Below are 23987 nucleotides of genomic sequence, written 5' to 3'. Positions count from 1 at the left end.
GCCGAGCATCATGATGACGACGACGATGACGAGACGGAGCTTAGGTGCCAACCGTGTCGGTGCCAACGCAACAAATCTGATTATAAAAGTGGCGCACGCTACGAGTGTTTTGTCAGTATTAGTTTGTAATTCAAAGTGTAAACATAATAAAAATAGTATAAGAGGAAGAAAAGTGGCTAGTCTTTCCTTTAGACATCCTTCCAGCCGGATCCATATAAGCAGCAGTCCACCCGAGGAGGAGCGATCCAGCCAAGCCGGTGTTTACAGTCCGCCGGCCATCGAGTAGTTGCTTCAACGGATTTGTGGAACCCAAATCGCCCTTTTCAGGGCAAGAGAGTTAATTCGCCTTCCACAAGTTCCCGAGAAGAACATTCATCCACCCCGACGGTTTCCTGCTTGAGCGACACCATTTTCTTTCCTGACGTGTCAGGACGTGTTTGTTTTGTCGCGAGAGAGCAGGGAAGCAATTCCGTTCATCGTTTGGCGACCGGATCGGCCCCGACAACTACTGCAGCGTTTATTTCGTAATATCTGGGACACCGCAACTTTCCCGGTCGACTGGATGCAAGGTATCTTAGTGAAGGTGCCCAAAAAGGGTGACCTGACTGTATGCGATAACTGACGAGGCATTATGTTGCTGTGTGCCGTTCTCAAAGTTCTATGCAAAATTATTATTATAATTCTGGAGCAGGTAAACGAATTCCAAGAGTCCCTTTACTTGGTATTCATTGACTACGAAAAAGCTTTCGACCGTCTCAATCACGAGAATATGTGGGGCGCCCTGAGACGCAAGGATGTATTCTATCACCGTTACTGTTCCTGTAATCGACGAGATTCTGGTAGATGCGATTGGCCGTGGACCAAACCGCGGGCTGTTATGGCAGCCTATAACCATGGAGCACCTAAACGACTTCGAATTGGCTGATGACGTTGCACTCCTCGCGCAACGGCGCTCTGATATGCAGAGTAAGCTCAACGACCTTGCCGAGCGCTCCTCCTCGGCAGGTTTAGTCATCAACGTCAACAAAACCAAATCGTTGGATGTAAACACTCCTTCCAGTTTCACAGTAGCGGGACAACCAGTGGAGAATGTTGAAAGCTTCCAATTGGGCTTATTCTACGAGTGGGGTGACGTGAGATTGCTCGAATGACGTGAGAAGAGTCGTATAGCCCCATTTGAATAACATGGTCACCTCACGTGAGCATTGCTAAAATCGACTCACCTCACGGAGTGACGTAGAATAAGCCCAAATATCTTGGTAGCCAAATGGCGTCAGACGGCGGTACCAAGATCGACATAGGCGCACGGATCAAGAAAGCAAGGGCTGCCTTTGCGAGTTTAAGAAATATCTGGAAAAACAGGCAGATAAGTGAACGCACTAAAATACGAATTTTCAACTTTAACGTGAAATCTGTGCTGTTATACGCTAGTGAAACATGGTGTGTATCAGTGGAGAACACTCAACGGCTGCAGGTGTTCATCAACAGATGCCTGCGGTATATAATTCGGGCCTGGTGGCCTCACAACTGAATCTCAAACAACGAGCTTCATCGTCGTTGTCACTAGAGGCCGATAGCAACAGAAATTCGGGATCAAAAGTGCGACTGAGTCGGCCACACTCTACGTAGGGGCGGAAACGAAATCTGTAAACAAGCATTAGACTGGAACCCAGCGGGACATCGCAGCAGAGGCAGACCGAGAGGCTCTTGGCGGCGAAGCCTCAATAAAGAAGTAAAAGAAGTCGACCGAAATCTAACCTGGCAACAGGTTGCGATAGCTGGGCAACGCTCAGGATGCAGATCTTTCAAGTCGGCCCTTTGCACCACCGGAGATGTACAGGATTTAAACAGTTTTGCGAATTTCAGCAGTTTTCCGTAGGTTTTATGGTTCAGGATGATAAATGAGAGTTGCATCGTGCTCCAACGGTTCTAACTTTGAATCTAGTTGATAACGGAAGAAAAAATCGATGAAGGGAAATCGATCAATGCAGTTATCCTGAATGCGAGATGTTGTTGATCGAGTAAGTAACGCCTGTCATCCGCGATACAATGGCACTCTACTCAACATCGTTTTTGGTACTTCTGTTTTTAGTACCCAGTTTCTGGGTGGTACACCCGAATTCAGCTGCTCTTTTTGGGTGATTGGTTCGAACGCCGTTAGTGCTAATTCTTCTTCTTCTTCTTCTTCTTCTTCTTTTTGGCATTACATCCCCACACTGGGACAGAGCCGTCTCGCAGCTTAGTGTTCATTAACCACTGCCACAGTTATTAACTGCGAGGTTTCTAAGCCAAGTTACCATTTTTGCATTCGTATATCATGAGGCTAAACACGATGATACTTTTATGCCCAAGGAAGTCGATACAATTTCCAATCCGAAAATTGCCTAGACCGGCACCGGGAATCGAACCCAGCCACCCTCAGCATGGTGTTGCTTTGTAGCCGCGCGTCTTACCGCACCGGGGACCGTTGTCTTAGTCCCCGGCGCGATTCGAACGAACTGGAGTGTTCGCCCGAGATCTTCACACAGTTTTGCACACCTTCCACCGTTGCTTTGATCAGTCTGGTAAGCTTCCCAGGGAAGCTGTTCTAGTCCAAAATGTACTGTACGTCTCTTATATATCTGTTGTATTTTACTAGCGCACCCCTAGCGCAAGGTCAAACGTCATTTGACGTCTTCGTTGCATTGAACGAATCTGAAGAGCCAATGGGCTAAAAGCGAATCGAAATAAACCAGACTCCTCAGTCTGTTCTGAACTCTCAAACGAATAACTCTGCTTTATAGATTGGCTCTTTCACAGTTACCCTTTTAGCTTCTATCATTCGTTTTGCTCTTCACCAGGTTGGTCTGTTTCTCTATAGTTAACTAAAAATCATAAAAGTGGCGACGAGAAAAAAAAAAGTATTTTGCGTGAATAGTGAACAAGTGTGGGAGGTGTAGAACAGTTCCTGTTTCCCCTAAAAGCGGCTGACCGAACGCTCAACACTGAATCTATGCTGATTGAATTCATCACTGCTGGACCTCGTGCATTATCTGACCGCTGGAGATAATCCCGTACATTGTTCGATCGCAGACCCCGTCCATTGTTTGGCCGCTAGAGAAAAATCCGTCCATCCCGATTATTCAGCCAGCTGAAAGGGTTCCGGCCGAGGTTTCGGCAAACACAGTACAGTATCTAACGGGATAAAAGCAGAAGGAGTGGTCCGCAGTTTCAAACGATTCCAACACGAATTCGTTGCAGCTTTAGACCAGGTTTGAGCAGGCCTGAGTGGTTGGGTGAGTTTTTTTTAATTTCTTGGTTTTATTATATTGCTGAAAAACAAAAAGTGTGTGAGTTTTGAAATTGTTTTTTTTTATGTTTTTTATTTCTTTGTGCCATCATTCATTATATAAACATTACAAAACAAATTGATTTGCGTTGAACTACTGTTTTTTATATATATCGTGCGGCTATTTTGCTTTGATTTATATTTATTTCTGTTTATCGTTTTATTGGCAATATTCTATTTAGTTCTGATATTTTCTTTCACATTGAAACTACAATGAGTACCAGTGTGGCATTTTCACTGGAGCCATACCGCAAGGGAACATCTTTTAATGACTGGTTCACACGGCTAAAGTACTTTTTTCGAGTGAACAATGTTAAGGAGGAAGACAAAATGGCATTTTTCATCACCATAAGTGGTCCGGTGATTTTTGCCGAAATTAAACTTCTTTTTCCGGCGGGAAATTTTGAGGAAGCATCTTTGGATGATATAGTGTCGAAGCTTAAAAACCGCCTGGATAAAACGGATCCAGACTTAGTACAAAGGTATGAATTTAGCACACGAGTTCAAAATCCCCATTAAAGTACAGAAGATTTTGTTTTGAATTTAAAATTACAAGCTAAATTATGCGGGTTTGAGAATTTTAAACATGTTGCCATTCTGGATCGTTTAATTGCTGGCATTAGAGACAAGCAGCTAAGGCTACGGCTTTTGAGTGAGGAAAATTCAAGTTTGGCAAATGCTGAAAAGATAATTGCCACGTGGGAGGTAGCCCGAGCAAATTCTGGTACGGCAAACCAACCAAATGTGGGACATTCTGATGTAGTAGCTGCAGTAAATACAAGACCTTTTCAACAACCTGGGGTTGCAGCGAGTAGACTATCCCAAGTTTACGATTTCTCAAGGAATTACCAGGGCATTGAAAGCAATAGTGTCTCTAATAGCAACAGGGGGCCGGTGAAAAGCCGGCTAGGGTTTAGATCATCTGGAAGAGGACAGCAGACAAGCCGTGGTCGTGGAAGCGAGGCAGGTACTTCTAGACTGCAAGATGGACGTCGACAATGGGTGCGACCCGACTATTCTCAGATGATCTGCAACTATTGCGGAATAAAAGGACATATTCGGAAGAAGTGCTTTAAGCTGAAAAACTTGCATCGAGATGCGGTAAATTTAGTCGACTCATACAGACCAGGACCATCGGCTGATCGGCACATTTCCGAACTGTTGGAAAGGATGCGAACAAGGGACGATGAAGAAGCCGAGGACAGTGATTCAGGTAATCTAGAATGCATGATGGTAGCATCCATAAATAAGATAAACAACCCTTGTTTGGTGCAAGTAGAAATTGATGGAAAATGTTTGAAAATGGAAGTTGATTGTGGGGCGTCTGTGTCTGTTATAAGCAAAAGGCAATATTTGTCGAAGTTTGAAAACCCTTTGCGGAAATATAGTGAACCACTGATGGTTGTAAATGGAAACAAATTAAAAATTGAAGGGGAGGCAATGGTTTCAGTAAATTTTAATGGTAAAGAAAAGTTAATGCAGTTGTTGGTCCTTGATTGTGACAATGACTTTCATCCACTGTTAGGCCGAACTTGGCTGGACATATTTTATCCGGATTGGAGACAGTTTTTTACGAATTGCTTGCAAATTCATAGCATAAAAGATGAATCGGGTGAAGCCGCTGTTAACGAACTGAAAAATAAATTTGGGAATGTATTTAAAAAAAATTTCTCTTCACCTATAAAAGGTTTTAAAGCAGAACTAGTTTTGAAAAATGAAATTCCTATTTTTAAAAAAGCGTATGATGTGCCTTACAGACTTAAGGATAAAGTTGCTACATATTTAGACAAATTAGAGAATGAGAAAGTTATCACACCTATTGACACCAGCGAGTGGGCTTCGCCAATCATTATAGTAATGAAAAAGAATAACGAAATACGTTTAGTTATTGATTGCAAGGTTTCATTAAACAAAGTGATTGTTCCTAACACATATCCTTTACCTACATCACAGGATATTTTCGCAAATCTAGCTGACTGCAAGTTTTTTTGTGCTCTGGATCTTGAAGGTGCTTATACTCAGTTGGAGCTAACAGAAAGGTCAAAAAAGTTTGTTGTCATAAATACGATGAAAGGGTTATACAAATATAACAGGTTACCTCAAGGAGCATCTTCAAGCGCCTCAATTTTTCAACAAGTAATGGATAAGGTACTACAAGGAATTGATAATGTTACTTGCTATTTGGATGATGTTTTGATAGCCGGAAAAACCGTTGAAGAATGCAAAGGCAAACTATTAATAGTCTTAGAACGTTTGGCAAAGGCTAACATAAAGGTTAATTTTGAAAAGTGTAAGTTCTTCGTAAAACAGCTTACACATTTAGGACATGTTATAAGCGAAAAAGGGTTCATGCCTTGCCCTGACAAAATTTCAACAATAGAAAAAGCCAACGCACCAAAAAATGAATCAGAATTGAAATCATATTTGGGTTTGTTAAACTACTATCAAAAATTTATACCAAATTTATCGTCAAAATTGCATCCATTGTACAGCTTGCTGAAAAATAACGTTAAATTTATATGGAATGACAAATGTCAAAAAGCCTTTACGGAGAGTAAAAATTTACTCATGAGGACAGATTTTCTGGAGTTTTATGATCCAACAAAGCCAATGGTTGTAATTTCAGACGCTTCAAGTTACGGTCTCGGGGGCTTAATAGCTCATGTTGTTGGAGAAGTGGAAAAACCAATTAGTTTTACATCCTTCTCCCTTAATTCGGCACAAAAGAAGTACCCCATCCTCCACTTGGAGGCTTTGGCCTTAGTGTGTACCATAAAAAAGTTTCATAAATACCTTTACGGTCAGCATTTCACAGTTTATACCGATCATAAACCTTTAGTAGGAATTTTTGGGAAAGAGGGAAAAAATTCAATTTATGTAACAAGACTACAAAGATTTGTATTAGATTTGGCAATATATAACTTTGATATTATTTACAGACCCTCTCATAAATTAGGAAATGCAGATTTCTGTTCAAGATTTCCTTTACAGCAAGTTGTCCCTGAGGATTTGGACACAGGTACTGTTAATAGTATTAACTTTAGTAGGGAAATTCCTATTGATTCAAAATCAATTGCTGCTGCTACCGGAAAAGACGAATTTCTAAAAAAAGTAATAACGTACATGCTAAATGGCTGGCCGGAAAGAGTGGAAAAACCTTTAACAGATGTATTTTCAAACCATTTAGATTTAGAATTGGTTGACGATTGTCTAATTTTCATGAACAGAGTAGTAATACCACAAGTTTACCAGAAGCAAATATTGAAAACATTACATGCTAATCATGCAGGTATAATTAAGATGAAACAATTAGCACGGAATACAGTTTTTTGGTTTGGTATTAATTCCGATATTGAAAAATATGTAACAGAATGTGATTCATGCAATAGTATGGCAGTAGTACACAAGCCAAAGGAATTATCCAAATGGACACCGACTACGAGACCTTTCAGTAGAATCCACATAGATTTCTTCTTTTACAATCATAGTACTTTTCTTTTGGTAGTAGATAGTTTTTCCAAATGGATTGAGGTGGAGTGGATGAAACAAGGTACAGACTGTAACAAGGTTTTAAAAAAATTAGTAGCTTTTTTTGCGCGGTTTGGATTACCAGACGTTTTGGTTTCAGACAATGGTCCCCCTTTCAACTCCTGGACCTTTATAAATTTTCTTGAGAGGCAAGGAATAAAAGTCATGAAAAGCCCTCCGTATAACCCGTCGAGTAATGGACAAGCGGAGAGGTTGGTAAGAACCACAAAGGAAGTCCTCAAGAAGTTCCTAATGGATCCAGAAATATCGGAATTGGATTTGGAGGACCAGATAAATCTATTTTTATTCAATTTTAGAAATAATAACTTGAACAAAGATGGGCACTTTCCATCCGAAAGAATATTTTTATACAAACCGAAAACTATTTTGGATTTAGTTGATCCTAGGAATAATTATAAGAAACATTTGAATGATTTTCATGTAAATGATGAGGTTGAAGCGGAACAAACCAGCGGAAATATTCCGAAGACTTCAGTGGAAGCTATTGACAAATTGATAGCGGGTGATGAAGTGTGGTATAAAAACCACAACCCACATAATCAGGCAAGATGGGTCAAAGCCACTTTCATTAAAAAATACTCTTGTAATGTCTTCCAGATATGCGTTGGAAACGTGGACGCAATGGCACACAGGACGCAGATCAGAGTCTGTAACAAGCGAGAATCTGGGCAAGGGCCTAATGTTTTGATCACCAGGGAGGAGTTAGATAATACGATGAATGACGACGGCCCGAGGATACCTATCGTTGAGCCGCCCAATGGCGATGGACGGGACCTGGCTCCGAAGGGAGGAAGGAAGCGGAAGCGTCGTGATTCGATGGGTGAACAAAAGGAACTCCGACGGTCCAAAAGAACGAAGAAAGTGAACCGTAGTGATGATTATTATTATTGATTACCTTAAAGTTTTCGGATTTATTCTTGGATTAACTCTAGTCAAAGTGAATTTGATTTCGAAATGCTTTTCATAATTTTTATTATATTCCTTTTGATAATTTTCAATTTCTGTACAAACAAACTTTGTGAAGGGGAAGAATTGTTGTATTTTACTAGCGCACCCCTAGCGCAAGGTCAAACGTCATTTGACGTCTTCGTTGCATTGAACGAATCTGAAGAGCCAATGGGCTAAAAGCGAATCGAAATAAACCAGACTCCTCAGTCTGTTCTGAACTCTCAAACGAATAACTCTGCTTTATAGATTGGCTCTTTCACAGTTACCCTTTTAGCTTCTATCATTCGTTTTGCTCTTCACCAGGTTGGTCTGTTTCTCTATAGTTAACTAAAAATCATAAAAATATCCATACATGATTTCTGGGGTTCTGTCAAACCACACCAAGCGGCTTTTTGACTGACGTGAAATTTTGTCTTGTCTTGTTTTGTCTTAGCACATGCACAGGTAGTAATGAAAGTCTCCTGGAAATGTCGGTTGTATTACCGAGCATTTTCTTGTCAGCATTAAAATTTGCAGCATATCATAAATATGACACAAATATTGAGACGGCCAGGCCTACCATGCAGACTAGAAATTGGGAGATAATTCGAAGCTCACCGGCAATCAGGTTATTTAGGAATGAATAACATGATAAACGAAGACTTTTGAATTCATGGGAGGAAGAAACGGGGACAACCGTACCAACCGTTTCATCTTTGGAGGTTATTTTAAAAGGTAACGTTGGGAGTGACATTGTTAAGAATATTAGTGCCCAGAACATAATCCTCGGTCGGGAAGGAAGCCGACAAACATAATTAAGTGCAACAGACTTCTTTTTTTTCTCAAGTTCTATGACTAGACAATATAGACAAATTATTTGATTAGGCATACGACTTCCTAAATGCGTATTGTTGAGTTGTGCGAACTTTTGTATCAAACTTAATTCATGCTGAACGCCAATTCGATTTGAATTTTTTGAGGTTTCGATCAACGATTGCCCAATAGTTTTCCGACTGCCACAACACTGATTGAAAAAATCTGACTGTCACAACTATCATAGAGTGCAATTCAGCAGATATTTGACAGAAGCCAGCACCGCCCGCTGTTTCCCCGTGAGCCATGAGCCAGTTCATCCAACTCGGACTTTTCTCACCAAGGCACCGCTCACTTCTCACGCAAAGCTTGCCCGCATCGAAAACCAGCATGGCCATGACTCATTCCGTCATAATGACATCCACCATGCGACTCCACCTCCACCATCCATCGGCTCGTTCTTTCCCTCTCGAAAAGTTGTGGCTGAGGGACATGACCACACTCAAAATGCTCTCTCACAGTTTGGAGCTTTCGGAGCACGTTGAATGTGATGGAGGGTGGTTGGGTGGTAAAGCACTGCCCTCTTTCTGGCACGCAGCAGGAAGGACCAAATGGTACTGACCAGTGAAAGTGCAAGGATCAGTCTGTGGTGTTCATCCAACGACGTCAGTTCGAAACAGCGCTTCGCTCTTCGGCTGTGTTTTGTCCATTGGCATGGGCCAACTGGAAGTTTCCCTGGTGGCCGTGCTTAGATAGATTGACATTTAAGTGCGTCGTGAACAATTTATGAGATTACGAAATCAATAAACTAAGTGATTTTATGATAGAAAGTGTTAGACTTGGGGATAATTACGATTTGACGTCTTTCATTGACGGTGTCACACTGGGAAGGACGTTCCTGGCGCTCATCGAGCAGGTGGGTTGTCGTTGTATGCGTGAGTAACGTACATTCTATGCTCTGAGTGAAGAAATGGTACTCATGGGAGAACTCCAGGAAAATTGAAGGATTTTTCAGCAGGAGCAACGGTTTCTCGACGTTGCGGATTGCAGTTCAAACGAGCCACGAACGAGAACGGGCCGGGCTTAAAACGTTCTTACGCCATACAAGAAAACCATTTTTTGTAGTGAGCCAAGCAGACAGTCAGTGGACAGAAAATATCGGATCAAGCAAAGAGGAAGAAGTCTAACGAGTTTGAACTGTTTCAAGTGAAAAAGTGATTATCCTGACGGTGGAAAATAGGAGCTTGAGCCATTTTCCTAGGACAGAAAATCTTGGTTCCACGATTTTCCACGGAGAAAAAAAGTGTGTGTATGCGCGATTGATGAGTTTAAGAGGTGGAAGCAGAACGGTGCTTTGATAGAAGAAAACGAGTGTGTGAAGAACAGGAACCAACCCTGATCAATCGTCGAGAAAATTGACTCGGATTTCCTGCTACTTATCCATAGTATTCTCCATTTAGAGCGCCGTGCGTGTCGCGAAACGAAGAAAAAAGGCTGCTATTCGATTTTTGCTTCAGTTTTCAACGCGAGAAAATTTGCGGATTAGCCACACCAGGGTGGCAAATTTCCTGTGCCTTCTTTTTCACATCAGCTTGCCTCAGTCCTAGGGAAAAGGATACTCTCCTGCTACCGTGCGCTGCCTCTGCTTCTGCTTTGTAGCCTGTCGACCTCGGACGAAGAAAATTAGGTTTTCCTGTGCTGCCTGTGCTTGTTTTATTCTTTCTGTCTCGGGGTAAAACCACCGCAAAAGGATCAGTTTCAGTTGATTTTCGATTTTGGTTGCCCGCTTTGTGATCTGTCGACGGCGAAAGGACGAACGAGTGGAAAAAAAGGGCTCTGCTTTTATATAATTTTACAAAGGAACGTGCGCGCAGAGAGGAGGAGCGGAAAGAAGACGGAAACGACATCCAGGGGGCACCAGTGGATACCCCTGGAAGTATGCTTTTGTTTCAGCTGCTGCTGCTGTTGTTGCCGCTTTACAGGAAAATTGCGTGGAAAAATCGTGAAGAAAAAATCGAAATCATGCCATGACAGTGATAGAGAAAGCTGTTTTCTGTTCTGTATTGTCATGAGTTTGCTGAATTCTTATTTTCCCTGATCTAAAATTTTGCATTTTCTTCCAGTTTGTAGATATTTGAAGCTTATTTAGGAAAAATAATAAAAAAATAGTTATATTTCACAATGTGTACAGAAATTTCCCAGAGCAACGGATGAGTGTGTCGATTTGAAAAAGGGAATCACTATTGAAAAAAGGATTTGGGAAACACACACTGCAGTGGCCGTCGAGGGAAAGTGCGTCGTTTTATGTGAAGAAGACGAGTGGAAATAAAGAAAAGAAAGAAGCAATCGCGAAGGGAAGAAAAATTTGTCCATTTTTTCCACAAGAGTGTTCGCCGATGCTTTCCGGAAAAGTGTTAGATTTGTTTCTAGTGAGTTAGTAAATTGTTCTGGATACACTGCGTGTGTGTGTTGACCCGCCCCTGTTTAGAAAACCTTCAACCAACAGAGAGAAGAAAAAAGAACAGACCTTGGGTCCAGTTTTTTCATCATTTGTCAACGGAGTTCCAGCAACAAAGTCCAACAACGGTAATGTGCAGTTAAACTTTTGCTACCTTTATTTTACATAAGCTTTTTCAACCGAAAAATATGCCCTCTGATGACACCTGCTTTCAAGTTTGCTTGGGTGGAAACTCAAATCTTTCATCAGATCTGCTTAAAAAGCTTTTGCTTCGTTTGGTTTCTCATCATCTATCAGGAAAACTGAAGCTGGAGGAGTTTCAATTTTCTAATTTTCCTGACAAAGTCCTCATAAAATGGACATCCTTTTTGTTCTCGAAAATTATTGATTTTTCCAACCATTCATACACGAGCAATCCATTCTGCGAAACCAGTGAGAGGGTTGCATGAGTGTAAGCTTTTGTAAGCTCATAACTCACTCTCTTTCATTCTCTCATCGCTTCCGCACCATATACACGGTTGAATAGAACTAAATGCTGCTGGCTGTGAATTGAATTTCAACTCCTAATATTAATACTTATTTTAACATTGATCAAAATATTATTTCATTGTTAGTTTTTACTTCAAAATCGTTTATGTTGATTCAACAAAAACAGTGCCTCAAAGAATGTCTGATGCAAAGTTGCCGAGTACCTCAAGTTCTATTTGAGCGTGTGTAATCACTGACAGTTTCATTTTTTCACCAGCACCAGACGAAGTCCACTTTGAGCGAGAGAACTCTCCCTCGCGCTCGCCAATCGTTCGCTCTCCATCGTACGGCAAAAATTGACATTCAGCTTTTGTCATCGCCGCTCTGCTTTGGGGAAGTCGCCCATTTACCCCACTCGCCCTGTGTTTCCACTAATCAAAAAATTTGATTAATGACATCCCGATTAACAGGAAAAATGCCGAAAATAACGGATTACCGCCGATACCTGCACCGTGCGGCTGCCGAAACTCGATTATCGGCACCTTCATTGAGTGTCCGTCATCGTTCACTTGTTTTCGATGGTGAAAACGAATATCGGCCCCATGTAGTCTGTGATTTTTTGAAGAGGGTTAGCATCAGGGCTACATGGCATGGTTCATGGGATAAGGGTTGTTGAGGAAATGCTCTTTAGAACACTAGAACATAGGACAATCAAGAAAAAGGGTGCACATTCAATAAATCATTGATACATCTTGATGGCTTTAGTCGTGATGTGATAATTGGGCATACGAACAAACAACCTATAATGGTCCATAGAGAAAAAAGAATGAATTACGATGTTTCATTGTTAATCCGTTTTGATAAACTTCCAAGAATCCTTTCAAGATTTTTTTTACCAACGGTATTTCAAAAAGTATTCATATTTATTCTTAAAGGCTTCCAACCCAACAAACAACGACAAGCTACAAACAAGCATCTAGGTTGAGTTATTGTTTATTTGTGATCTTTGTAGCTGAATAAAATGGATGCTGAATAATTTGCTAGACAGATTTCATTTCAGTATTTAATCTAACTAATATTCGACATGGCCTTTTTATTTGTTTACTACCTTTATTTGAAATCGAACTTACGTTTTCGTTTAATCACATTTCAGCACATTGGGGAAGTTTAACAATGTACTGAACTAATGATTTTTAAAGTTCTCTGTTCGACTATGATGTGATGCTCTGAAAGGGTGGTCGAATTGAGTTTGAATAGTAAGTTAATAAGCCAGGCATTAGACATCCTTCTTTACCTTTGTCCTTCTTAACCATTGGATTTCACATTTATCCTTGCATTTATCTGATCTATCGGACAGTGGGAAAAAACATGCTTTTTCAGTTTGAGAGAAAATCTGGATTCTAGATCTTTAAATTTATAGAAAAATAATGATTTATTTTCAAGACATGCTTTTTATTTTCGTGATTTATTAAACTGTCGGAGATTATAACGAACGAAACTGCTGGAGCAATAAAAAAATCATGCATTCATGTGAAACTAAATTTACTAAAAGCCGGACATATCGGAAGATTATTGAATCTTTGATGTGTGGAATCCCAATATTATCGCATGGATGTTGATCGTTATTGCTGCGAAATTGGAATAATCTTAGCCTTTGACGATCATATCGCAACCGATTATCAAGAGATTCTGAGGAAGGCCGAATATACATTGATTTTATTTTCATAAATCCATAAATAGCATTAGGGACGGATTTTATTTTATCGTTTATCGATATTATTTTTACGTATTTTTCCTAGTGTGCGATGGTTATGACTGGCTGAACAATGGTTGAAATAAAAATCTTGTACAGTTATTAACAAACTGTAAGAGTCCAATTATGATTCATATTCAGCAATAAGATTATTTATGTTATGCACTGAGTGAGCCATATCTAACAAAACAAGGATGGCTCGGATGACAACGTTACCGGCGGATGATCAAATGACAGCAGTTCGAGACCCGATTTAGGAAAATTTTAAAATGATTACATATATAAAAATTGCAATTGCTTCAAAATACGTTCATTGGAGATCTTACTGATGTTACCTTCTATGCGTTATTATTTTCGAAGAATTCACATGTAGCTGAATTGAGGCTTAGTAAAATGCTTATTAAAGGTTTAACGAATCAGTTAATAAAGTTGTTTTTCAAAATGAGATGTTGTAGTTGTATAACTTCGCCAAAATTGTGTGAACAAAGCTTGAACAGAAGTTGTGATAAGAAATAGTACAGGCATTATTCAACACAGCGCTGAATTAAATCATCACACTGATGTTAGTTCAACTAGTGAATGTTTGTTGGGAATAATCCTTACAGTTTTTCTAGTACTTCAGGTGTAACGAAAACGTATATGTTCACTTAATCAACCGGCTGTTTACTGTGCTCGCGTAGCATCCAGTTGAACTGATTTGGACTATTTTCTGCTGATCCAAAGTGTTTTGGCATTCCCGATTTGGAAGTCAAACGTCATAATCTCATAATGGAAACAGAAAATGCTTCAGAAGCCCACCCGTTCACAGCTTAGCCCTTTCAGAACGACTTTTTTACTTATTTACTAGTATAAATATAACTAAAACAGTGTTGAAATATTTTTTTCGGATGTCCTAGGCCGTCCAGACTGTTATGGAATACATATCCTCGAATGTATAAGGAAATGTGTCTAGAAACAAAGTATCCTAAGCTGAAATATGTGTCCAAAAATATGATCATAAAGACATAAATTAAACGAGTTTCGAATAAACTATTTCAGGATCTTCGACCTGGAGTTCAGAACATGTGATCTATCCGGTCAACCAAGTCCTGAACGATGTATCCATGCATCGTTTAACATTGTCCATTGAACCGATAGGATTTCACTCATTACCTTGACAAGCTAGTATAGGCCTGTTTGGTCCTCCAAAACGTCCTGGATTTCAAACATGCGATCTACCCGATCAACCAAGTCCTGAACGATGTATTCGTGCATTGTTGGACATCCCAGCTGGTCCATTGAGCCGATGGGATGTCACATAACTTGTCTTAGCCGTTACCTGGTTTTCGTATTCTCTGATGTAATCATCCAAGTCCGTAAACGCAGTGACTCTATGCCCCAACAAAATAAAGTCCGCTGCCACATTCGAATAGACATTGCTCAACACAAACACCTCCTTAGCTAATGTGCAACTGGTAGATATCTCAATTTTAACTTAAGACCATTTTGGAGGACCTTGGACATCTTATGTTCATGGAAATCGGATCACATGCTTTTTGAAATGGATTGGGTACATGCTGAGGTAGAGGACATCGCAAACGTTATGATTGATCTAATAGATACTTTGAACTGAACTCGAAAACGTTTTGTAGTACCATGAACACCTCGTATTCAAGAAAATGGGGTTTACAATATGCGCATAAGACTAGAGGACCGGATTGGATATATGTTGAAGATAAGAATATTGCAAAAGCCTTGATTGATGTGGTAGATACTTTGTGTTGAACTTGAAAACGTTTTGGCGTACTTTGATCATCTTGTATTCAAGAAAATTGGGTTTGCTTATGGAATCAGGTTGTGTACATATCGATGTTGACGACATTACAAAAGCCTCGGTTGACACGGTTCATAATTTGGGTTGAACTCGAGAACGTTTACGAGTACCTTGTGTCGTAACCGAAAACACTCAGTCACTTCAAACGGCTTCACACCTTGAACTGAACTCAATTAACATTTTATTTGTCAATAATTCAGTGCCAGGAATATATACTACACCTTGAACATCTCGTATCGAAGAAAATTAGGTTTACATGATGCGCATGTATCGATTGGACCAGATTGGGTCCGACGATGAGAACATTGCATAAGCCTTGGTTGATCTGGTATATAACTTGGGTTGAACTTGAGAACGTTTTGGAGAGCCTTGAGCATCTCGTATTCCTGAAAATTGATCACTGTCTCAACGATCAAGATGAAGTATTTATAATTATCAAACAATGTGGTATAGGATCCAAACATTTCAGATTCATCTGCATGCTCTCAGAAGCGAAATCTTCCCGAGGTTTTGGATATCTGGGTCTTCAGTGTATAGTCAAACTTGACCTCCGATATTTTTCCTGTGAAGCCGACATCCTGATGAACGTTTTTGCTGAAGAAAGTGGGGACTTACCTCTCTTCTGTGATTGTTCACATCCAATCTAAAATGCTGGGCATATATGATCCATCCGTACTGAACAAGGTTTGATGAGGAAGCAACGATGAGTCAGTCGATGCGCTGAAGATAATGTATTTAGACTGCATCTCGGGATATAGACTTCCAGAAGAACTACAAGGAAAAAAACGAGAAGCGTCGCCAAATCATAAACGGTAGGTACGTATGTGCTATGGCTTCCTGAAATCCCGATGACACCGCCGATCATCCGTAAGTGATTCCAAATAACTCCAATTAGTTCCCCAGCCCTAGAGGATTAATAATTTTAAAATAACTTTTAGTTAAGTTATTGGCGCAGTCCTGGCCGATTTTTTGCATATGGTTTGAGAGTTAATTCAAAAGTACGACAGTGCTGGCAGAATAAACGATTTGTTGCATTTGGTTTGAACAAGCAAGCTTCAAAGCGTTATAACTGTTTTTGAAGACATTCCAGCAACGTTCCTTTTTCAGCAAAGTTCTTCGGCATTCTTTGAGTTTTACTTTAACGCAATGTGTCACTTGGTTTACTAACACTGCTAACACTAACAGTTTACATTGAACTGAGTCTAGGAGTAAAAATGGAAAAATATACGTTTTTTCATTATTATTCCTACAGAAAATTCAAACGCGATGCAGAAAGCGAGGAAGTAACCAATTGGGCAGTTCAGCCGAACGATACTTTTGGGTCAATGTCCGTTTCGGCCAAATGGCCCTTTCTGCCAAACGATAATTTTGGCCGAATGGAATTTTCGGCTTTTTTTTCAGCCAGAGGAACTATTCGGACTAATGTACACTTTGACCAAATGACTCTTCGTCCAAATCTAGGATAAGATGTGACAATTGATTGGCGACTGCCTTGTTGTTTCCTCAGTCAGTTGGTTCGACGAGTTGGTGGCCAGTGCTTACAAAGTAATCGATTGTCATTTTCACCCAATCAGCAACCGGTAAGATTTTGACAGAAAATCGGTACGATTTTCAATGACTAATTGTAAGGATATGCGATATTTCGAAATCTGGTTTTCTGATTTTGTTTCGTTTCGTTTAATTACAAAAAATTCGCCCGGGTAAACAATGTTTTAACGAAACTAAACGGCATTCCGCGGAGTTTCGAAATAAATTTCAACCAATATTAAACTTTACATAGTTTAAAATTTTTGGCTGCGCCGCTGAATAAAATCCATATTCAATATTGTAAATTTCAATAGGGGGTCCTCCAGTTATGATGTCACAGGTTTTAGGGCGGGGAGGGGGTCTAATATTTTGTGACAGTATATATACTAGGTATACAAAAAAGCGTGACATAGGGGGGGGTCTAGAAATCTAAAAAAGTAGTGGACGTCATCGTTGAATCACCCCTAGGTGATTGAAAATTCAGCTTCATTATAAAAAAAAGTTTGAAACTGAATGATGAAAGTATTGGCCATCGCTGGCCCTGCTTTTTTTCGTCTGTTCTGGCAAGTAATCACTTGAAAATATGTCATTTTGAATATGAATCTCAAACATTCATTTTCCCAGCAGCTGTTCTAGATTAATTTTTTATACCAGTCAACTGTCAGAAACTTAAAACTGGTATAACGCTCAGTTCTATTTTTTGCTTGAACCACGAATAAATCAGGAAACTCAAATATTTATCAATTGTTTTGGTGTATGCATACGTCATTTTATCTATCTAAATTGCATATAGGGAAGAGGTGGTAAAATGAACAGTTGGCTATATTTATATTAAAACACTATTTAGGCGTATGTTTATCATGCACACGTTTTCCTCGAAATAAAATAAGGTACTTGAGCTAATATTTTGGTTTTGAGACCGAACGAATACCTATTACTATCCAAAATATCAAACGAGGCCGTAAAAATAGGGTCTGATGTAATTTTTAACTATTTTTCCGCAAGCTTTAATTCTCAATAAATTCATAATAACATTGATTCAAACCTGTTCTAACCACAGCGGCAAATAGGACAACCTTCACAAAGATGTTGCAGGGGTAAATAGTAAAATTATTGGTTTGCATAGTTAGAGGAAGAGTTATTTATTACAAGGCACGTATGGGGGTAAAATGAACACTTTCACAAATTTATGATAAAAGTTGTGCGATTGTGAAGCGGAAGTTCAAGAAACAAACCATATCAAATAACCAAGAAAAAACTTTGAATATGTAAATTTAATTAAAAAATAATTGATATTTTAAAACTTTTTTCCTTCTTTTTATTATTTTGATAATTAAGAGCTTTTCAAAAGTTATACCAGATTTTTCAAAAGGCTCTCGTAATCTCAATTAGTTGTATATACAGTGCCAGAGTAAAAAAAGAAAATTAAATGTTTCAAAAGGGTTTAAGAAGCGATGTTCATTTTACCACCAGGCAGTGTTCATTTTACCCGCACTATTTTTGTACATACGAAATTTCGATGTTTTTTATTTCGATGAAAAACTATATAAAAAAAATTTTATTAGCGAAAAAAATGTTCGGTGCAATATGAATATGAGTTAAATTGCTGAACCAAGTGGTAAAACTAGCAAATTATCCTCATTTTATGATTGAATTCAACGCAAGTCCTTAACGTGTTCATTTTACCACCTGTTCCCCTATTGCGTTTTGCTATCTCCACGACGTTTTCCCAACTTGCCCGACGTTCTAAGATGGCCTACTAATGTTCTTCGATGCAATGTTTTTCCATGCCTGCTTTTCCTTCGAAAGGCATCTGCTCTTTTATTTCATAAATGTATTGTACCACGCATAAAAAATCTACTCCTTCGCTTATTTTTAATCGCAACGAAAAATAAGCGCCAGATAGTGCCCTAAGAAAAACATACCTGCAGAAAAAAAGCTACTTTGATATTTTTCAAAATTTGGCCGCCACGTGGTGGATTGAATGCTTTGATAGCACGTGCTTTTTGTACTGCGGAGAAATTTTTCACATCTATGAGAGCCTTGGAAAATGATCACAAAAGATGTCATTTTGTTGCGTAGCGTGCGGTTGACCGCGTTGGATCCCGCCAAGAGCGCCAGTCCTCAGGGACGCCGAAATCAAGAATTCCGTTATAAGAAACAGAACAGTTTTATTAGTTGTTAAGAGGATGTTTTTAGTAATCTAGCATACAAAAAATATCTCTTTTAGCTCAAATAAACCTGTCGAACGGTTTGATCTTAGTTTGACCACTATTTCAATGTCTGTTGTAGGAGTTTTGAATAATTTTCCTAAATTCTATCAGCCATCCTTATTGCTTTTTGAATATTCTGACATAGTTTCGAAAATTCTTAAAGACTGATTTCATATTTTCAGCAACTTTTGTGAAGTCTAGACGAATTTATGGAATTTCTTGGAAACTTCCTGCAATTTATGCAGATTTCCAGGTGATGTTGTACATTTGAAAACATTCCTTTCGTTTAAATAGAATACATTGTTTACATAATATGGACTAAAGTGCTCAAAACCTTATAAGACACTTTTTATTTTTTCCGGGAAAAATTTGAAAAACCTACCGGGAAAACCCGGTTTTTAGGTAAAGAGCTCTAAGTTATGAAACAACAATAATGGGGGGAAATATTTTTTGAAAAATATGTAATTGATTATTCGCAAAATGCCTTGTACTGTAACATCACATTGATATGCAGAAGGTAATGCAAAGGGTTGTGGTATGGGTTCCTGCTTCTTACCCAAACGTTATTATTTTTATTTATTCAGACTAAGGCCGAAGTGGCCTGTGCGGTATATAAGAGTCTTCTCCATTCGGCTCGGTCCATGGCTACACGTCGCCAACCACGCAGTCTACGGAGGGTCCGCAAGTCATCTTCCACCTGATCGATCCACCTTGCCCGCTGCGCACCTCGCCTTCTTGTGCCCGTCGGATCGTTGTCGAGAACCATTTTCACCGGGTAATTGTCCGACATTCTGGCTACGTGCCCGGCCCACCGCAGTCGTCCGATTTTCGGGGTGTGAACGTTGGATGGTTCTCCCAACAGCTGATGCAACTCGTGGTTCATTCGCCTCCTCCACGTACCGTCCGCCATCTGCACCCCACTCTAGATGGTACGCAGCACTTTCCTTTCGAAAACTCCGAGTGCGCGTTGGTCCTCCACGAGCATCGTCCAGGTCTCGTGTCCGTAGAGGACTACCGGTCTAATGAGCGTTTTGTAGCTTGTACGGTGGTACGGCGGCGAACTCTATTCGATCGGAGCGTCTTGCGGAGTCCAAAGTATGTACGATTTCCAGCCACTATGCGTCTCCGAATTTGTCTGCTGGTATCATTTTCGGCAGTCACCAGTGAGCCCAAGTACACAAATTCTTCTACCACCTCGATTTCGTCACCACCGATGCAAACTCGCGGTGGGTGGCTCACATTGTCTTCTCTTGAACCTCTTCCTATCATGTACTTCGTCTTCGACGTGTTGATGACTATTCCGATCCGCTTGGCATCCCTCTTCAGTCTGATGTAGGCTTCCTCCATCTTCTCAAAGTTACGTGCCATAATATCTATGTCGTCGGCGAAGCCAAATAGCTGGACGGACTTATTGAAAATTGTACCACTCGTGTTAATCCCTGCTCTTCGTATTACCCCTTCCAAAGCGATGTTGAATAGCAGACACGAAAGACCATCATCTTGCCGTAACCCTCTGCGGGTTTCAAAGGGACTCGAGAATGCCCCTGAAACTCGAACTACGCACATCACCCGATCCATCGTCGCTTTGATCAACCGTGTCAGTTTATCCGGAAATCCGTTTTCGTTCATTAGCTGCCATAGCTGGTCCCGATCGATTGTATCATATGCGGCTTTGAAGTCGATGAATAGATGATGTGTGGGCACGTTGTATTCGCGGCATTTCTGCAGTACTTGGCGAATGGCGAACACCTGGTCCGTGGTGGAGCGTTCGCCCATAAAACCCGTCTGGTACTGCCCCTCGAACTCCCTTGGAATTGGTGCTAGTCGACGGCATAAAATTTGGGAGAGTACCTTGTAGGCGGCGTTCAGCAATGTGATTGCGCGGTAGTTGCTACAATCCAGCTTATCGCCCTTTTTGTAGATGGGACACACGACACCTTCCATCCACTCCTGCGGCAAAACTTCCTCCTCCCAAATCTTGGTAATGACCCAGTGCAGCGCTCTAGCCAGTGCCTCACCACCGTGTTTAAATAGCTCTCCTGGTAGTTGGTCAACCCCAGGGGCTTTGTTGTTCTTCAGCCGGCCAATCTCCTCCTGGATTTCCTGGAGATCCGGAGCCGGTAGAATTATGTCCTGCGCGCGTTCCCCCAGGTCCATCACCATACCGCCATCTTCGTCTGCCACATCGCGATTCAGGTGTTCTTCGTAGTGCTGCTTCCACCTTTGGATCACCTCACGATCGTTCGTAAGAAGGTTCCCGTTTATGTCCTTACACATATCAGGCTGTGGCACGTGGCCCTTACGTGAACGGTTTAACTTCTCATAGAACTTTCGTGTGTTATTAACGCGGTACAGTTGCTCCGTCTCTTCACGGTCTCGATCTTCCTGCTGACGCTTTTCCCTCCGGAAAATCGAGTTTTGTCTGTTCCGCGGCTGTTTATATCGTGCCTCGTTCGCCCTCGTGCGGTGTTGTAGCAATCTAGCCCATGCTGCATTCTTCTCTTCTACTAACTGCTCACATTCGTCGTCATACCAGTCGTTTCTCTGATCCGGGGGCACCGTGCCAAGTGCAGCGGTTGCGGTGCTACCAATGGCGGATCGAATATCTCTTCAGCCATCTTCAAGAGACGCTGCGCCTAGCTGCTCTTTCGTTGGGAGTGCCACTTCCAGCTGCTGCGCGTATTCTTGGGCTAGTCTACCGTTTTGTAGCCGCCCAATGTTAAGCTGCGGCGTCCGACTTCGACGCGTGTTGTTCACCGTCGAGAGTTTTGAGCGCAGGCATACTGCAACGAGGTAGTGGTCGGATTCAATATTCGCACTGCGGTAAGTGCGGACGTTCGTGATGTCGGAGAAGAATTTACCATCGATTAGAACGTGGTCGATTTGGTTTTCCGTTTCTTGGTTAGGTGATCTCCATGTGGCCTTGTGGATATTTTTGCGGGGAAAGAAGGTGCTTCAGACTACCATTCCGTGGGAGGCTGCGAAGTTTATGCATCGTTGGCAAACGTGCGTTGTTTAAATCGCAGTTGGAATCGAAAAATAATCTGGCTATGCAGTTCTTTGGCTGGACAAAAATGGTTGGATCAAAATGGGTCGATTATTCGACATCCAAAGAAAAAATGAATACTTTTCTGTCATTGCTACTTTTCCATTTTCCATCTTACTATAAATCTCGTGGCAGGCTGTCTTGGTAAAATTAGTCATCATGCTACTACCCGAGCCGTTCCTGGGTGGACGTTAGGCAGTAAAACAGCGATTTCAACAATACTGTTCTCACAATTAGCCCAATCCTACTTTGAGCAATAGATGTTGATCAATAATGATGAAACTAAAAAATGAAACTAATACCCCAGAGGCAGATGGAGACGCATGGTATGGCACTGTTGCGCTTCCTGATGGAAGTTAGTCTAAAATTCCAAGAAGTCCAAATAATTGCGAAATATCATGAATTGAAACTTTGAACCTCTCATGGGCTCACTGAGAACTCTCGCACTTGTATCCAGCTTTCCACGCTCGCCTTAATGGCGGACCCAGTCAACACAAAATCGTGCATGACACAACATAAGAGGGAGGTGATAAACGTACATATTGTATGGGGAAGTACCTATATTGCCTCCACTTTAGCATCTTATGTGACATTATATACGATCTTGTGTTGACTGGGGATGTTGTTGTACCCCGCATATAAAAATCTACTCCTCCGCTAATTTTTAATCGCCTAAGAAAAACATACCTCCAGAAAACTTTGATATTTTCTAAAAATTGTCTGCGTGTTGGATTGTGTCGGTGAATGCTTTGATAGCACGTGCTATTTGTACTGCGGATAAATTTTACACATCTGTGGATGCCTTGGAAAATGATCACGAAAGTTGTCATTTTATTGCAAGGCACAATAGGGCACAATATAAAAAGTTTGACATTACCTGCTTCCAGACAATGAACTGAAATTTTCGTCTAAGTCTTCGTTGCCAACGCAACATAAAATTTGTTATTTTTCATCAGTAAAGAAATTCATTTCAGACAGTACAATGTGATAATCTCTTAGTCGTATGAAAACGAATATTTTCCTTTGAATCGAAGTAACAATAACTTTTCTGTATACGACCTATTTGCTCGCCGCTAAATGGATAACTCTTCCGAATTATGTTGCTTTGCTGTTGGATATCATTTGATCTACGAATGATATGAATGGATGAGATTCCCAAATTTTTAAGTACAAGGAATCACTCCAAAAATTTTGATGTCTTTTCATTTATTTTAAATATCAATAGTTTTCCGTTAATTACATATGGCCGGGGTTCTGCCAAAGCGCACCAAGCGCCAACAAAAAATAACCCATTTTTCTGCCCAAGCTTTCATTTAGCAGATTTAATTGATTAAAAATCGTAATGGACTTCCCACTACCTCTTAACTATAAGGATATCCCACAACTAATGTATGGATGAATTGATATGAAATGATTTCCGTTTTACTTTTACGATCAAAATATCACAAGTCAGTCAATAAGCCGCTTGGTGCATTTTGGCAGAACCCCGACCATATATCATTAACATCATTGGGTCAAGTTTGACAAAGAAATTCGGGAACGAACTGATAGTGGTTTGAAGGTACCATTGGGCATAGTTGAATTGAAAAAATCAGTTCTTGTTATAAGACGAGTTCGTACAATTCCATTTAATTCCACCACTTGATTGTACCTTTGACAGATACGTATTTCGGCCGACTTGACTCGACTTACGTACGAGACACTAAAGCCGGTCTAAATACGTATCTGTTAAAGGTACAATCAAGTGGTGGAATTAAAAGGAACTGTAGACACTCTTAGAGACATTCCAGTAAAAGCTCAAAAAAAGTTCTCATAAAAAAAAAATTAATACTAGCAGACCAAACGAACTTCGTTTCGCCTAAAATTGATTTATTTTCTGATTAGTTCTCGATGTATGCAGAAAGGTATGCTTCATTTGTATGGGAAGCCCCCAGAAGGGGAGGAGTTGCAAACCGAAGCATATCTTCCCTTCCAAAACCTCCACATGCCGGATTTGGTTCCATTTGCTTGAATAATTCTCGAATTATGAAGAAATTGGTTTTTCACATGTATGGGAGCCCCTCTTTCCAAAGGGGGGAGGGGTCTCGAACCA

The 23987-nt window shown here is 40.5% G+C and overlaps 2 protein-coding genes across 15 annotated transcripts in view; both read left to right on the top strand.

Annotated features, from left to right (window-relative positions):
• The first annotated feature begins 2744 nt into the window (after nucleotides 1-2744).
• The window catches only part of LOC134222725 (uncharacterized protein K02A2.6-like), a 32128-nt gene continuing 10885 nt past the window's right edge, over nucleotides 2745-23987 (top strand). The window contains exons 1-2 of the mRNA XM_062701888.1: nucleotides 2745-3275; nucleotides 3511-5476. Coding sequence (XP_062557872.1) covers nucleotides 4352-5476 — 1125 coding nt within the window. The 5' untranslated portion in view covers nucleotides 2745-3275; nucleotides 3511-4351. The remainder of the gene's footprint in view (nucleotides 3276-3510; nucleotides 5477-23987) is intronic.
• Nucleotides 9668-23987, top strand: part of LOC134225629 (sodium channel protein para) — a 499821-nt gene continuing 485501 nt past the window's right edge. For all 14 annotated transcript variants that reach the window (XM_062705853.1, XM_062705850.1, XM_062705847.1 and 11 more), the window contains exons 1-2: nucleotides 9668-10083; nucleotides 10741-11203. The gene's annotated coding sequence lies outside the window, so the exon portion shown is untranslated. The remainder of the gene's footprint in view (nucleotides 10084-10740; nucleotides 11204-23987) is intronic.

Source organism: Armigeres subalbatus, chromosome 3 (genome assembly GCF_024139115.2).
Source record: "Armigeres subalbatus isolate Guangzhou_Male chromosome 3, GZ_Asu_2, whole genome shotgun sequence".
Taxonomy (NCBI): Eukaryota; Metazoa; Arthropoda; class Insecta; order Diptera; family Culicidae; genus Armigeres; species Armigeres subalbatus.
This window is presented reverse-complemented; position numbering and strand designations above follow the sequence as displayed.